Source organism: Thunnus thynnus, chromosome 11 (assembly GCF_963924715.1).
Source record: "Thunnus thynnus chromosome 11, fThuThy2.1, whole genome shotgun sequence".
Classification (NCBI taxonomy): Eukaryota; Metazoa; Chordata; class Actinopteri; order Scombriformes; family Scombridae; genus Thunnus; species Thunnus thynnus.
The window spans coordinates 20,276,693-20,294,547 of NC_089527.1; the positions used below are offsets into that span (position 1 = coordinate 20,276,693).

A 17,855-nucleotide genomic window follows, 5' to 3' on the forward strand; every position below is an offset into this window, starting at 1 on the left:
TTAACACAGTGAGGTGTTCTCTTTAACGGGAAGAGATGTAGAAGTCTGCTTGTGAGCTTTGATGTTGCTGCTCTGCTCTGAGGCGTGATCCTGCGTTCTGGACTTCAAAACAGACTGCGCCTCATCATGGGTAACAACTTGATGAGGTAGACACCAACTGCACAGACATGCCTGAAGGACCACACAAACAAAGACGTTTGGTTAGAGGACAAAACAAATTTCCAATCCACTTCACATGGAGAAAATTTCACTCTTGAAGGTTTATGTTTATAGAGTAATAATGGTGTAATCTCAGTGGAATGTAGCCTTGTCTATGTTGTATGTCTTAGTGACCTACAGGAAAAGCTGTATTGCTTCAATACAGACTCGTTAATTAAAATAGGGAAAATGGAACACAGCCCTGTTCAATTTCCATGTAGAAAGACATCTCCTTAAAAACAAAGTTGTGGATTGTGTTTGAATTGGGGAAGGAATTCCAGGGCTATCTTGATTTCATAAAAAATATATCTGTTGTAAAAAATAACCATTATCAAATAGAAAACTGAAAACAAGTTCTTCATTTTCTGTGGAGTACAAATACCTCTTTGAAATCAAAAGAAATCAAAAGCATGTTAAGACATGAGCAAGCAATACAATAAAGGCTTTTACATTTTCTTTCCTTGAAAATTGCCTTGAAGCCCTCCTTCTCGTAAGATTGCCAAGTGTTGGTTTTTCTCTGATGATGTTTTTCCAGACCATTTTCACTTATTATACCCTCGGGTCCTTGCTTACTCCAGTCTGCAGTCCATTTCGTAGACATGACTCCATATGTCCACGATGACACATGCGATAGCTCATCCAGCAAGGTTTTCACCCCTACCACATCTGTCTAGAAATGAATAGCGGCATATATAGGAACAGCTGGGGGAAGACAATAAAACAGTATATCTCACCTTGAAACATCTCTTAAATCTTTTGCTGACTGTGTACAATGCAATAGGGTTGATGCACGAGTTGAGTGATGCCATATTCATGCCAAAATAGTCCAGGACAAGAAAGACACTAAAAAAGGAGGATAACCGTTAAGTATGTCACACAAAAGAGCACAAACCTGGCAATATACAACAAAAATACTGGATTCTTCAAGCTCACCTCAGTAGCTGACACCTATTAGGATCTTTCTGATCATATACGGTTAATTTCAAGATTCTGCTGAGGTATAGTGGCAACCAACAGAGCGCAAACACAATCACCAGGCAGAAGACAGTTTTTGCAACTTCTCGCCTCTTAAAAAGAAAATATAGAACACATATTAAAGACCTAAAAATGGGAAATATGCGATTTGGAAATATGTGTCTAAAAGTAGAGGGTTAACCTGCTTGGTGTAGTCACTTAATGTTTTCTCGGTGTTCCTCAGCATTTTCCTGGTCATCAGTGTGTAGAAGACGGCAGTCCAAGCCAGCGGCATGCAAAAGTAGAAGCCAAAGAGCCACCAGTCCTTTAAGGATTTATAAAACTGTTGATTGAACATGACAGAAGCCCACAGTCAGTCAGTGCTGCAGATGACTTTGTGTTCAGTGGTTCCTATCAGCATTCTATGCATAAAACAATATTTGAGACACACAGACATCATTCACAAGATGACATTGTATAATAAAGTGTTGGGTTGTCTGTTGGATGAGATTAGGACAAATGAAATTAGAGCTATTATGTGTTACATTTCCTGTCAGCAGTTTCTTACATTATTATTATTATTGTTATTATTGTCAATCACGTGTTGATCTGTTTACTTTTTTTTTTGTTGCACTGGTTGGGAAATACCTGCATAAACCGCGTTGTTTGCATAGGATGAAGCAGGCATACTCTCAGATGCTTGTCTTTATAGTCCATTGTTATCATATCAAAGCCAGCAACTTCAGGCACAGCCAGCATGATAGAAATAACCCATATCAAAGTTATTTCGATTGCTGTCCACACTGAAATCCCAATGCCTTTGATTCGTTTCCAGGATACTACAGCTCGGTACCTGCAAAATCAATGGAAAAATGTTATGACTTGGGGGACTTTTATCTGATGATACATTTTTCCAGTTAAAGAACATTTCAAGGGCTCATGCTAAACAAATCTATCTGCTTGATGAAATGCATTAGCCAGCAAACTATATTTTCTTGTAGTGCACGGGACAGTGCTGCTTATCTCCTCACCTGTCAACACTCAGAGCACATAAACTCAACACAGTAATTCCAACAGAGGTTTTCTGTATGAAGGGGACAAGCTTGCACAATACCAAACCGAATGGCCAATCTTCTGCCATGAGCTGCAAAGAAAACAGAAGCACATTTTCTGTAATAACAAACACAATCGATTTAAGGTAAGATTGAAGTTCTGAAATGGACAGAAAGAGCAGAGCAACAGGATAAGGTGCGACATTACTTTCTCATTGTAATTGCACACCACGAAGTGAATAACTCACCCTGTATGTGTTGATTGGAATGTCTATCACAATGTGGATTAGATCCCCCAGAGCAAGACTAGCAATGAGAATGTTCGGCCCGCTTCTCATGCTTTTGTTTACATATATGATTTTCAGTAAGGCTGAGTTCCCCACTATTCCAACAACAAAAACAACAAAAGAGACTATAGTATTGATATATTTGAAGATGTCTCTGATTCCAGCTGACTCTAAGCACATAGGAGGGTTTGATGTTTTTGGTCCTGCTACTTGAGGTGGATGAATTGAGCTGTTGGATTTCTGTTTTCCCAGTACTAAAAGACCAGGGGACGCTGTTTCAGAGAGTTCAATTACAGAGGACGGTTCTGAATGCTGATCACTGGCCTCTCCGCTGATGAGAATATTTCCCAAACAAAGAACAAGAGCCGCAGTCCACATTGTTGATGATTTCTTCAAAGGCGCTAAAATTGTTTTTGCCGGCACTGGACTGAAAATGAGAGTGAAAATAATTATCACAACATCTTAGCCTTGAGATTTACAGCAAAACATTTAGGTCAGGTAAAAGGTTTATTTAATTTACTGATCAAAAGGCAATAATAATAGGGCTAACAGCATTGATACAGCATGAAAAACAGAATTATGCCAGCTTACCTTTAGATGTACATATGCAAACTCTGCATGAATTCAGTCTGTGTAATACCCACAAAATAGGCTTTATGTTTAACACAAAGGCCTACTCTTTGCTGCTGCGCCTGATATAAATCTTGCAACCCAGCAGAGGGAAATCAGGGTTTTATAGACTACAGTATTGTTGTCAGCATTACTCATTGATATGTCAGTAGTGACTGTAATTACTTCCCTTGATGCATCACCCTGAATGAAAGGATGGCATTGAGGTGTACTGTCTGTTATCAAGGAGTGAGATCATTTTATGGGCTTCAGTCGAGATATAATGTTGCAGTCGTTTACTGTCTGAAAAAGTTCCTGTCTGAAATAAAAAAACACAAAATCTAAATGTAGCAAAATGTCTATTTGAGTGAAGGAGCGATGTTTTTTTTTTTTTTCTTTTCTTTTCTTTTCTTAAAGCCACAGAGTTATCATTAGTGAATGCAATGGAAAAAGGGAAACTGTCTTCTGTGACTGTATGACATTTTGGATGTACATGAGCCTCATGCAGAACTAGCTTACTGCCGGGCAACTGCACTTGAACAATAACATAAAAAGATACAAATGGAACCGTGCAACATCTAGTGAGTGTCCTCTAGAGGATTTGCTTCATTTGACATATCACGTTTTTAAAATATGAGTCAGTCTCTATCCTACCAGAGAGATACTGCCTGCGCATCTCCTGAGAGTCCTAAACAAGGTGACTTGTTCTTCTCTCAACAGTTTATGACAACCTGCAGAGCCTGGAGGAGCATGAGACATGTGAAGACCAGAAAGATCCCATTGTTAATATCATACCCGACAACTACTCCAGCTCTCTTTTGAACATTCAAATTTGTGTTCCGCTGGCTACAAATGACCTTGGGAACCATGTGCTGGCATGCTTCCACAAGAACAGCCGATTAAGAAAAGTGAGTTGGCTGAGTTGGATATGAGAAATTATGACAACTGTTTACAGCTAGGCTGTCAAGCTCAACATTATTGCAACTGTTTTTTTCTTCTCCATATAGGTCATTGGAGAGAACCAAGGTGCTTCAGTACCACGCCTGTAAAAAAAGAAGCTGTAAGGAACATTTTTAATTAACAGTAGCCTGACTGACAGATCTATAAACATAACAGTAATATTCATAATATAAGGAATTCACAGTGATTATCACTGACGTGCATTGTTACATTTTATTCTCCTGCAGTAGTTGTTACTATGTTTAAACCATATTTTGATTTATGTCTGACACCAGTTGATGACATTGGGTCCTTGGTGTAGGCTGTTCTGATGGTCACACACTGACATCTTGCTTGTCAAGTTGGTTAAAGAAGTAGTTTAAAAGCTTGCTAGCGAAAAAAAAAACTGTCAGGAATGTACAATAAGTTATTCAACCAGTGATAGTGCTCCATCCAATTTATATTCACTAAAGCCACTATTACTTCACACATACGAAGTGAACAGTTTCATTTGAAAATATATGGTTGGGTTTATTGGCAATCACCCCTAAATAAAGGTGGTCTGTGAGTGTTATTCATTCTCAAAACACTTGAGTTATAACACTGGGAGAAAAAAAAATGTTAAGGGGGACATATTATGCTTTTTGTGATTTATGTCTACTGTTATGATGCTGGATATTTATGCTAAACATGGTCAGTACTCCAAAACTTGAGGTTAATATATGTAGAGATGCTCCCTGCAAGTCAAAAACCCAGGCTTCAACCTGCTCTGAATGCTTCCTTTGCAACGTTTTTTTCCACCTTGCCGACAAGCTGATGTCAGCTCGTTGCACACGTCCATAAACGTCCGTCCATTCTGTAGCCTTTGTTGCTATGTTGCTAAGGTTCTTCCATGTGTTATTTGCGTTGTCCATTTTAATAAATCAGATTGTATTTCGGCTTGTATGGATGTATTTGAGAAGTTGACATTTCAAGTACAGAATGAGAAAAAGTCATGAAATCCTACTATTATAGTTTGTTTCATGGTTTGTTGAACGTCTCCTCCAGAGCCGGTGGAAGTCTCCCAAAGAGCTGGCCAATCAGAACTGAGTAGGCTCATCTGGAGGGGACTCTTAAAGAGACAGGAGCTAAAACAGCCTGTTTCAGACAGAGGCTGAACTGAGGGCCTGTATAAAGGGCCAGTATAAGTTAAATAAGGAGTTTTTTTAACTGTAAACCATTCAAAAATTTTCCAGCAGAGTCCCATATTAAAGCTATAGACCTGTAAATGTGCAAAATATGTCCCCTTTAATGTTCCCACTTTTGTTCAACCTCAACAGGATAGATGTTAAAATTCTATCTGTTAACTGAACTAACCTGCCCTAATCAGCATTTCTTTTTCGCTTAATTTGTTTGCTTATGTTTATCAATCAACAATCTTGCAATCTATCATTTCTAAACCCTGGAGAGGCCATCAGCTCATATTAGGGCTACAAGGAGGCGTTAAAGCTCCACTAATGAACATTTTTATATAACCAATGAAACTGATTACCATGTGAAATAGAAACATTATGAATCACTTTTTTGTGCTGATTTGAATATTTCAGTTTAGTTCAAAGATTTGTAGTCACTGAAGTTCGCTGACTTTTTAGTAGGATAAGCGATTGCATCATCGTTCAAGCTATTAGCTTTTCAGTTCAGTTGAGTACAAAACTAAGCGTATACAGCACTGCTTATAAGGTTTATAGCTCAGCAGCCATTTAAAACAGTTTATCACATCATGATGTTTCTGTGGCTTTGTTTGTGTTTTTTAAGCTTTTAATGAGGAAGTAAAGTACTGTGAATCCCAGCTGAGCTAACGGCGCTCACAGTCTCCAGTGAGGAGAGCTCTACCGCTAAAAGCTACCGTTTCAGTCTGTGACAGTGGGGATTCAGTAGGTTATAGTGAGTTCACTTTAAAGAGTCTATGTTAAAGTTTTGTTTGTACATTGACTGAACACCTCTAATATGAAATGGGTGTCTTGTAGTGAAACACAGGCAATTATCACCCAACTCTGCGTGCCTCAACCTTAGCCTCTTAGCTTGTTAGCCACTTTTAGCTCAGCAGGCAGCTCCACCAAACATCTAGTCAAACATCTACTGGCTTAAGACCAAGATATTTCTTTTAAGTAGTCAATTAGACCTAAAGCAGAGCTAGAACGAGAGTGAATATTGGTTTACATCCATCAGGTGACCACAAGAAGACTCCAAATTATTTGCTAAAGTTACTCTCAGTCTGTGCCGGCTGTTTGCTAACGAGTTAGACAAAACAGTTTTATAAGGTGAGATATGTGTATGTGCTTTCTAGCTTGCTGTGGAGTTCTTCCCCCGAGAGGCCCCAAAAAATCAATTAATGCACACAAAGTTGTTGTGGTAAAACACTGATGTAATCCTGTCTCTCTGTTTGTGTCCTGAACAGTCTGGTCTCTCCAGAGTTCATGGAGGTGCATGCGCTGGATGGGAGATTCATTACTTTGGTGAGCGCTCAGACCCAGACAGATTGGGAGTGGGTGGAGCAGAGCCTCTCTTTCAGCTGTCAAGGTAAGCTATGTCATCAGTTTGGGTACGGAGGGGTCACCTGTTCCTGCCCCCTCGTGCTTCGCATGACTTAGACATCTGTCAAATTCTTAATTATTTCTCTCTTGTGCAGTTCAAAAGGAAATTGAAGATCCCCAGTTGTTGCAGGCAGAAGTGGTGAGCATTCTTCAGAGGTAGTCTGCTTGTGGCAAAAGTGTGTGTTAGATACAGTCAAGTCAAGACAGGCCAAAATTACTCATTTGTCTCAGGTGGCTTTACACTATGAATTGTAAAGCTCTCTGGCACAAACTGGTGTAGATAATGTTATAGGCTATATATAGGTTTCACCTATAGTTTATGCATATGCAGCTTACATCAAAAAGTCTACACTAGTGTTGTTGTTTTTTTATTAACATGAGGAGACCGAGGATGAAAACATTCCAAAGGAGGAACATGATACACCTCATGTGGGTCTGCCACGTCTCATAGCATACAAGCCAGAACCAAAACAAGCTCTTCAAGTTGAGAAGGTACCTTTGACTTAGTCCAGTCTCTCTATATTGCACATAGTACCTGGAAATGACAGTGATGGCCTTTTTCATTTCCCCACAGTAATAGCAGTGTGTGGGGGATATAATATCAGAGGTGGAAAGGTGATTGTGAATCTGTTTTTGCTGCACTGTAGGTTCCAGAGGTTGAATTGAAACACAATGTGCATCTTGCTCAGTGTGACTATTGCCAGCAACTCTGTCAGCCCTTCGTGCACAGTGAACTATGGGAAAATGAACCCAACTTTGAGAGGGTGAGTGTCGCTCACTTACCTTCAACAAAACATTGAAAATAAATTCATTAGAAATAACGACTGTTCACCTTACCCTAATGACAGAATCATCCCTATTTGTGGTAACAGAGTGGGAAAAAAATTGTAGGAGAAGAGTGCTGTAAGTAAAAAAAAGAAATGTGTAATGTTGAAATTTTCTTTTATTCAGCTCTTTTGTTGTGAGCAAGCTAGACAAATGAGAGAGCTTATTTTGGAAGAAGGGGGAAAATTGGCACAGAATGAGTCAAAAAGAAAGATTGATGTGGAGCCTCATGCACACATCATAAGTGAGGAGGAGAGGGAAGCTGCTAAAGAGAAGGCAAGGGAGAGGTGAGTAATATGCATGCCCTGTCCTCTCTAAGAACAGCTTTTAAAAATGTACCTGCATTTAAATTTATACATTGGTGGAGAGGCTGCTGAAAACATATAAATAATGACTGTACTTTATTGCTTATACCGTATATTGATACTGATTGTACTATATTGTATGCTATAAAAGAGCTCAATTTCTCTTACTGCAGCAAGAAGAATGAGGTGGCATCCAAATTTGTGCCTCAACATGCCCTTCAAGTGTTGTCTTTGTACTGTTCATTTTCCTACTGCTGCAGAAAATAACTTGGTCATCTTCTAATGTAGGCTGAGCCAGAGAAAACCAATGACAACCAACAATGACAACTTGAATAAAGACTTAAGTAAGTGTGCAACCTGGGTTCCTAGTCTTGACAAATTTGGACCAACAATGAAGATAATAAGCATGTAGTCTTTCCTGCTTCTCATTGACAAAATATCAATAAAAGGATATTCTCCTTTGTCTGCTCAGGCCGAATTGAGATCAAGCATACATTCACCTACAGGCTGTCAAAAGAGATTCCCTACATCAGTGATGAGGCTCACATCCCTCCAATCAATCTCAAAAATACTACCGGCATGTTTACACTTCAAGAAGAGACAGATAGTGAGCCAAAGGTGTGTTCATGCATTCTTAATGACTCTAAACTAGAATAAGCATTTTATTATTTGTGTATTTACCAAAAATGTAATCAATAACTTGACTATCCTGTGTCACAGCTGAAGGAAGTTACTAGGAAGTTCTATGAAAACAGGACTTGTTTTCTCACCTTGTGTCCAGATAGAACGGGTAATGTTTTGTATCCTTTGAAGCAGCGCACAAAGCAGAAGATCAAATACTTAATGAGAGGATACACATTTGTTCCCTTTGATGAAAGGTTTGCACAGTGTTAATGATCCTTAATACACAAAGTTATCCTTCTGGGAAAATAGCCATTATAATATCCTCTGCCGAAGCCGCTGACTTCACTTATATAATCCTGGAGGACAAGGACGTGGCGCCCAGCATCAAAGGCATTTTCACAAATAAAGGCCATGCCACATGCTACCATCCCAATGGAATAATATGGTACTTATTACTCCATGGCAGCTTATTATTTCTAATAATTTAAACCAATTGCTTAGCTAAATAGGGGCTTAAGGTAATTAGTGAATTAGAAATTAAATATAAACGTCATTACATGTCGAACCTTGATCCAAACAGTATATTTTATCATAGAAACCAAACAGTTAGGATCCCTTTGGTTTCCTAAATGATGATGAAATGATGTTTTGACCAGATAGAGATTTTTGATTAACCTTCTGGCTCTCAGGCTACAGGTCACAATGTGTGTATTGCTAATCTCTTTGGTGTGTCCTAAGGGTGAATCTGACCCCTATTGGAGGTCTGTGCTTCAGTGAGGCAGGAGCTTTGAGGAGGCGTTGGAGTTGGCTTGATTTCTACCCACATGTCCGTAAGCTTCCTTTCAAGCCTCTCACCTTTGCCCTGGGTCCATACATCAGTGTGCGCATACATTCACAAGAACATGTGTACATCACGTTTGCACATCATCAAAACAGCGTGCGCTTCAATGTCGGGTCAAAGCTTAAGGTATAGTATGTATGTAGTATGAATACACTAAGAATTGTGCATTTTTGTTTATTTTTGTTTAATACATGAAATATATAGGGAAACCAGCCTACATGTTAATTTGTATGCAGCACATGACAACATTTATTAATGATCTGCAATGTATACACAGAAATATATAATGAATAAGAAAACGATCATGTTATTTTTCTTGTAATGCAGCTCATTTGTCCAGAGAGCCATGAAAAGAAGCCGGAGCAAGACGTTGTGGAGAGATATATCCGAACGAAGAGCTCAGAGATTTACTCTCTGCTCGGCCAGATGCAGACCTGCATGACCCACCACTCTGCAAATCTGCACAATGTTAAGCCACATTAGTTTCATTGCCTAAATGCAGCGGCTAAGCAGACAAATGGAAAAAGAGATGTCACCCAAAAAGATAAAGGACTAAGTAAAGTGAGAGAAAAACAGAACTGGCAAAACTAATATAATTTATGGTGGTGTTACAGTTGACTGCCTTGTATTGTTTTAAACAGCTTGAGTATGTGATGCTTACAGTCGATCCAATTACATTCAGACTACAAAGGGCTGAGCTTTATAGAAAAAGATTTGTAAAAGATTGGGTCAATTAGTGTGAGATGCAAACAGTTTTGTAAACATTAGAAATCAGTTCACAGTTAAAATATCCTGCCAAGGTCGGATTTGAGGAGTTATCTGGCAGGACAAAGTAAAAAATCTTAGGGAAAAATCCAAGATTGATTGCATATTGGTCGTATTTAAGAAGATCATCAGGAACAAATGAATCTTCCTGTCATACTAGTGGGATCTTTTAGCATGTATTTGAGGCTAATTGGAACGTTTTCACAAAAGAGAAAAGCGACAACTTGCATGATGAGTAAAAAATGTGAAATCCAGCTAAATATTTAGCCTTTTGTAATGGCACAGTTAATGACATAATTAATGTCACTGAACTGACTCAGTAAGGCCAGTTCCACATCAATATCTATCTAATAATACTGTACTTGCGAACATTAGCTAACATTAGTCACCATGAGCTCTTAGTCATATCAGACCTAGTAAGACAGCAATAAAACCCCTAAAGCAGTGTGCTGAGCAAACTTATATTGTTTATGAATTCCAGCTAATCATTTGTGACAGCAAGAATGTAGTCTCTCTTCCTTCAAAAGTCTTATTTAACATTTAAGGAGACCAAAGTAATTGTTCCAACACCTGACTTTTAATTGCAGCTGGTCTTGGTTTTCCCAACACAAGAAAAACACAAGCTATAAAATACATGTCTTCTACTTAACTGGAAAACTAAAAAGTCAAGCAACAACAGCTAATAAACACTAAATGATGAATACCCAGATTTGAACAGAAAACCCTCTCACACATTTCTTTGCATTCCATTCCACCTTTTATCTACTAGAAACATCACATGCCTGTGTTATCACAATTGAAACACCATTTCACGCATTCTAACTAATTCAGGGCTATTTCGCATTGAAATTCTGCTACTGACAAACACCAAACAGTTATAAATGCTCAGCTGCCACTAAAATCCCTTCTCTGCACCTATCACTGTAACCAACTGTTCATCCAGACTTGTGTCCCCTTATGTCCCCATATCAAACCTGATACTGTCCTTGCATTGCAACACAGGTTCCTTTGGGTCCACTGAGTAAACATTTGCAAATGCTGAATTGCATGAGTTGGAGACTAATCTATAATTTTTGTACAGTAAAGCTTACCATTATATGGACTTAGTAGAGTTTAAAGGAAATTTTAATGGCTGCAGTGCGCCTCCAGTCTATTGCAACTTCTTTTGCACTCCCCAAATTTTGCAGGCATACATTTTATTAAAAATAATTACCATTCAATCAGTGTCTGTGAGGCCTGATAACCTTTTTTTTCCAAGAGTCTCAAGCGTTTGGGGCTTTTTTAACATGACAAAAGCACAGGTAATCCACAGCACAATAAAACCCATGAATGCTCTTGAAATAAACTCTATTTGTGGCATACCTTATCAATAAAAGACAATGACATCATACAGTACATTATGAAGGCTTTTCAGCCACCATAAACATGCTGCGGCAAATCAGTCTGATCGTCGTTTCAATGCATTTCCAATTTACTTGTAGCATGCAATATTTGTATGTTTTATTTACATTATGTTATTACTATATGGCCTAGTGGAAGACGGTTAATTGGTGTTATTCCCAGATCACCAAATTATTGCGTTGCTATGGCCACTGAATGTTGGTACATGTGTGATTTACACTTAAGATTTTTATAGCAATTGCAGATGGTGAAAACAAGCCACAGAGAGATAAATATTTTCTCTCCTTATCTTTCTCTCACTTCCTCTCAAAGTCAAGTCAAGTCACTTGCTTTACTGGCATGAGCACGATTAAGTACAGGTAGTGCAAGCTTTGCAATTTAAGTATAATAAGTCTGAATCTTTTCAGAAAAGCCAATGGCTTTCACATTTCTACCTTATGATAAAATAAAAACTGGAAACAGATTTATTTAAAAGAAAATATATAATAGGACGAGATGTAGTTTAACAATGTATTCCAGTGAATTGGATATCCAAATGTAATGGTAATGGTAAGAACTATAGGGGAAGAGAGATGGAGGCAGGTTTTTTGAAAGACCTCAGTGCAATTTTTTATCCTTTCTCTCCCATTTTGTGTCTACCATGGAAACAGTTGCATGGTTGCCATGGTACACATGCTGTTTTTATTTGGCCATTCTGAATCTGATTCAAAATGTTTGCCTTTATTGTGGTTTCTCTATTTTACAACAAGTTAAGGGTTTCATAGAATTGAAGATGCAAACACTTGACACGGCAGGCAAATCAGTAGAGATGGATTCATCAGCAAGTCTTGGCCTTGAAACCATACAGAGGTTAGCAATCAATACTACAAACTGACTTTAGTCACAGCATCATGAAGAATAGATACTTATCCATGCAGCTAATGGAGATCCAGTTTTAACCATTTCGGTACCTGGCTTGCAAGGGATATTGTCTAACCTCACAGGATCAAAAAAGAAAAGTTGTTCATGTATCCATAGTTGGCCTTCTTTTGATAACCATGTAAGAAATATTTTTATGTTTCAGTTTTAACACAAACTTGAAATTTGAATCAGAACCTCTCTGATACAGTCTCAAAAAATGGACCTTATGTTTCCAATAGATGGTAGTTTTTGAAGGGTGGGTTTATTGGATTTCATTGTACATTGTAAACTAGGAGCTTGAGTTATTGCATCCACTCCCTGTACTTGTTTGGGCTCATTAAGTTCATAATAAAGAACTAATTTCAGCGTAAGTTCACGTGAATATCTGACGATCCATGCATATGACGGGAGAGTCGTCACCAGAGTCAGCGTTGGTACCCAGACCGACTGGAGACATAAGGAAGAGTGCAGTCAGGGTACAGTTTCTTAATTGTTCATGCTAAGTATGAAACTCTAACATTGGCTGGTATTATTAATATTATTATTATTATCATCAATAATTCTTTTTGCATTTGCAGATTATAAATACCCAAACCAAGAAACATCAAAAGCTCCTCAGAAGAATTTGGTGTTGACATTTGAGCAGATGAGTGTGTTAAGTGTGGGTGAATACCATCAAGATGGTTTACAACAACAAACTCAGAATGAGGTACTGTATTCTTGTAGAACCCCCCCTGTCTCTCTCAACTGCAGCTGTGATATCCTTGATAAAGTAAAATCTTTTACAAGGATTGAACTTGACTGTATAATTTTTATGTAATCAAATTACCATTTAAATGCACTTTGGTGAGTGGTGAATATGAAATTACCACATGAGGTCTTTTTGTGTTTTACAGATAATTTTACTATGGCCAAATTAATACTGAATATAAGCTTTTGCAGTCTCTCCTTGTCACAGTGTAAGTTTCATCTTGTGAAAGACAGTATAACATGATATCCGGAGACACTGAATTTTTTTTTTTTTTTTTTTTTTGTGGTTTTGATTTATTCATGAAGCACAAGTTAAAGACCTCAAAGAATTTATTAAATTATGAAGTGTCTTTGTTTTTTCTCCTCAGAGCATTCCTAAAAGCATGAAGTCTGAGTTGGAGATATCCCCAGATAATGAAGTGTTGGATTCACTCATCATGGAAACTCCCCTAGCCTGCCAAGGAGAAACTGAGGAGTCTTTAACTAATCTGGACAAGGTATGAGGGGGTGTAGGGGGGTGGGGGAGGGGTACTTTTAAACTGCTCCTTTCCCTCTCTTCTAGCATAAATATGAATTAATTTATGAAAGATGCAATTAGTCTGTTTGTCTTGTATCAAAACTTGCCTGTCACTTCTGCTGCTTGTTTTAAATTATGCCAGACTGTCAACATGGTTTTTGAAAACCTCATTAACTGGAATATTTGGATATATTTGTGACAGAGGGCCTTCTTGAGAGAGAAAATGTGATTAAAATAAAATCAGTAAGTGTCTATTCCGACTATGTTTTCAGATCCCGGCCTCAAGTGGATCAGACTCATCAGAGGAGTCGTTGCAGACTGTGTTGAACACTTGCTGTGAGTACTGCCGGCAGCTGAAGGAACCCCCTGTGACCAGTGATCAGTTAGCCAACAGTGTTGACCCAAAAGAGGTGAGAGAGGGAGCTCACATGAATCCTTGCAGTTAATATAGTCGGTAGTCGGCTCTTTTTTGTCCTTTTTTAAAGAACGATTAGACAAGTTAACAAAGTCAAGTCAAGTCAAATTTATTTATATAGCACATAGAAAGACCAAAGGTACACAACAGACATGATAAATAAATAAATTACAAGACAGATGAAAGACATACAACAACTACCAGAAATTGTAAGTTCAGTATGTTGTTTTGTGCACATGCACAGATGTGTGTGTGAGTGATTGTGCACCATCACAAAAATGAAAAGGAAAAACTAAATAAGAATTAATAAATAAGGAGATAAAGGAAACAATTAATGAAACAATAAATAAAAATGCAAGAATATACAATTAAGTGCTGAGATGATGGAGATAGATAGATAACAACCAGTAAATGATAATAATAATATACACATACCAGACAAAAATTACAAAAATTCATACAAATGTGTAGTAGTAATAGTGGTGGTAACAACAACAATCCGTATCATTTTTGACTTAATTATTAGTACATCTGCATGTATATTAATCAAGTAGAGGAAATGGAGATTATGAAGATCCATCAATAGTGTGAGACAGTCTAGGGAGCAAAGGGAGCTAGGTAGTGTCCCATAATATTATGGGAGGGGTCATTAGCTTCTCCAGCAGCAGTTTATTGAATAGTCAGAATACAATGTCATCTGCATATTAAAAGATTTTGTGTCATCTGCATATAAAAGTGTTTTTTTGCATTCTTGTAATTGTTGCTTGAACAAATAGCAGCAATTAAAATTACAAAATATAATGTGGAAAGTGGACATCCTTGTCATCCTTGTTTAAGTGAGAAACATTGTTAAGTATGACCAATTTGTTATAACAGGAGCGAGTTTTGGTCCATTGAATGAAAATGAAAAACTCTCCAAAACCAAATTTCAAGGTTTTTTCAGTGTGATGCAGTGATGCTCTTTAGGCTCTTTCTTTGAGATATGTTGCTTAGACTGAATAACTGGAGCATTTTACTTGATGATTGTCTGCCTTTTATGAAGCCTGTTTGGTCTGAGTGGTCTGAGTGGATTAGTAGGCTTATAACCGAGTAAATTCTTCTGGCTAATGCTTTGCTGATTATTTTTAGATCACAATCAATTAAGCTTATGGGTCTGGAAGTGAGAGTGGGGTCATTATTGGGTTGAGCAAAACCGAAATGAGTGTGTGTGAACAATTTCTTGATGATTGTATTTCACTGACCATTCCGGTAAATAAGGGAGGAAATGAAATTAGTTGCCAAAATTGTTTGAAAGATTCCACACAGCATCTGTCTAAACTTTGTTATTTGGCATAGAGAAGAGTGCTTTAAGTGGTCTAATGGGTTGGCTTGTTCTATGGCTAGTTTTGATAGTCAAATACTGTCAAGGAATGTATGGATGTCCAAGGTATGTGATGCATTATCCGAATGATAGTGTTTGGTAAACATCATGGAGGGTTCTGTTTATGTCTTCTGAGTTGTACAATAAATTTCCTTCTCAGTCTTTAATCGTTGTGATTAATGAGTTTTCTTTGTTATGCTTTAACTGATTGGCAAGAAATTCCTGTTTTGTCATTATTTTCAAAGTATGTCACCCTTTGAATGAGAAACTGAGTCCTTTAATGTACAATATTTAAATTTTATATTTTAAATTTTCTGCATCTCATAAAATAGAAAACTGACAGTGAATCCAAAACATACATTATGGTTCTATTCATTAATATGAATGAATAATAATTGAACAATTGTATGATAATTATATCAATGGACATTGATTCTGGATTTTGTAGCATTTTTACATTCATACTCGTCTTTTTCTCTTCTTTGTGTCAGTTTTTCTGCTGTGAGGATGCTTGGGAGTTCTCAGACATTTGGCTGAAGGGTGCGGCAGTTAGCACTAAAGAAACCGTGACTGATTGGGATCCAGTGATGGAGAGAGATCAAAGGTCAGAATCGCTCTTGTCCATTATTAACTTCCACCATTAGATGGTTTTCAAATTCAATTATATGCCATTGAACCTCTGATGCTACATTTTCCACAATACACTGCAGGCTGAAATGTTTGGAATTTCAAAGGAGCTCATACCATCAGACCCCTAAAGCAGGTTACACACTGAGACATCACAGTTTATATTAACCTATGCATCTATCACGGATCTCCTGCAGGTTAAACTGACTTATCTTTCCCCTTTGTTCATCGGTGTCATGACACCTTTAATTACATTGCTGGACATAAACAAGAGGAATCTGCCACCCTACACTATCGACTGTCTGATGATGGTGGGACTGCTAAGGACGAAATTTCATTCCCTGAAATAGAAATCATGGATTCTGAAAACACAGTTTCTCTCAATGGAGAACATGCTGCACTAAAGGTATTATCATGTGTTGAAATTCAAATCTCACTATAGATGAGAGTATAGAAGCCTACATTCATTAAGAAATCTGTTTGGTTCAACAGAGGAACACACCGCTTGTCAAACACTACAACAGTGGTCAAACATTTATCATGATTTTTCCTGATGGAACTGGGCAGGTATGGTATCCTTTGAGGTGAATTGAACTGGACATTTATTGACACGATATCACATAATATTTCATTTTTCAATGTTCACCTTAATCATATTTAAAAGCTACCCATCAGGAAGGCTTGCTATTCTTGTGTCTGCTGCACAATCAGCTGACTGGTACTATGTGGTCCTGGAAGACAAACACCTTCACCCTCACATTCAGGCAGTTTTCATGACAGGGGGTCAGGGTACCTGTTATCACAAAAATGGCTGTATTTGGTATGATTGATTGACATAATATTGGCAAATTATTCTGTGATTAAAATCTATTTTATTATCGCCTGTTGTCTGTAGAAACATTTTAAGTTTAATTGACAACAGACAGGAATGACAATCTGTCTGGGTGAGACAATAAAACCACTGAGCGGCTCACTATTCTCAAGCTGCTTCTCTTCATTAGGTTGAACCTGACTCCACGGGGAGGCACTTACTGCACTGACACAGGTGCTCTGAAGAAGAATTGGAGCTGGCTGGACAATACTCATCATGTTCATGCTCCGCCCTGCCAGCCCCTCTGCCTGACACTGAGCCCTAATCTCAACATCCGCATCCAGTCCCAGGAGCACATCTACCTCACTTTCACTTCAGGCAGATGCAGTGTACGGTTTAATATAGGGGCAAAATTAAAAGTACGTAGCTTGCAGTGTTAGTATTCATTTGTAGCAATAGCAGAAATACAATATATGCAAAGAGCAGATGAAATAATTGATTTTGCTTTTCTATATCCTTTCATTCGCAGCTGCATCAAGGTAAAGGTCTAACACTGCCAGGGTCTGACATGCTTCAGAGGTATCTGCAGCAGAAGAGTGCAGAGATCAATGTCCTGCTCCAGAACATCCAGTCCCTCATCACCTATCAAAAGACTGTAGGTCAACAGAAGGTCAAGCCCCAGCAAAGCCTCATCTCACAGATGGAAAGACGGCGGCTGCCAATGAAGCAGCAACGGTCTGCCAAAAAGACCCCCTAAAGCCACTGAAGTCCTTGAATAGGAGTGTCTCATTTGTGTGAAGCGACTCATTGTATTCACTAACTTTGAACGAAATGACAAGAAATAAAACCAGAGAAGATCATTAACTTTTTTTTTTTTAATCAGAATGTTCATAAATAATATAACTGTACACATCATTTTACATGGGAAACACCAAAGCAAATGTTACAATTACAGTTTCCTGTTACCTTTGTTACTCTGTGAGGACCATTAGGAACATACGTTGTTTCTCTCATACAGTGCAAAACTGCTAAAGTCAAAGGTCCATTATCATGTCAGAGTTAAAGTATATTAGTTTTTGTCAACCTAAGTATAAAAGAAAAA

The 17,855-nt window shown here is 38.0% G+C and overlaps 2 protein-coding genes across 6 annotated transcripts; one reads left to right on the forward strand and one right to left on the reverse strand.

The window, feature by feature from the left end:
- LOC137193268 (endothelin receptor type B-like) lies at positions 1 to 3,343 on the reverse strand. Its single transcript, XM_067604596.1, has 7 exons — positions 2,453 to 3,343; positions 2,184 to 2,296; positions 1,801 to 2,005; positions 1,355 to 1,495; positions 1,132 to 1,265; positions 933 to 1,041; positions 1 to 171 (listed from the first exon to the last, which is right to left on the reverse strand). The coding sequence occupies exons 1-7, from the start codon at positions 2,867 to 2,869 to the stop codon at positions 1 to 3; spliced, it is 1,290 nt and encodes a 429-aa protein (XP_067460697.1). The 5' UTR covers positions 2,870 to 3,343.
- A 297-nt stretch (positions 3,344 to 3,640) lies between these two features.
- LOC137192755 (glutamate-rich protein 6-like) lies at positions 3,641 to 17,855 on the forward strand. 5 transcript variants are annotated; one of them, XR_010930623.1, is made up of 15 exons: positions 3,641 to 3,681; positions 3,821 to 4,008; positions 4,108 to 4,160; positions 6,477 to 6,598; positions 6,708 to 6,751; positions 6,994 to 7,104; positions 7,260 to 7,376; positions 7,564 to 7,724; positions 8,031 to 8,086; positions 8,215 to 8,360; positions 8,463 to 8,542; positions 8,656 to 8,811; positions 9,105 to 9,333; positions 9,535 to 12,222; positions 12,640 to 12,726. XR_010930623.1 is itself a non-coding variant. In XM_067603675.1 (12 exons), exons 1-12 carry the CDS (start codon positions 12,014 to 12,016, stop codon positions 17,508 to 17,510), a joined length of 1,710 nt encoding a protein of 569 aa, XP_067459776.1. In that variant the 5' UTR covers positions 9,688 to 12,013; the 3' UTR covers positions 17,511 to 17,855. The 5 variants fall into 5 exon arrangements, 1 of the variants encoding a protein (XP_067459776.1); XR_010930626.1 differs by having other exon boundaries at positions 6,997 to 7,104; XR_010930624.1 differs by lacking the exon at positions 3,641 to 3,681 and having other exon boundaries at positions 3,688 to 4,008.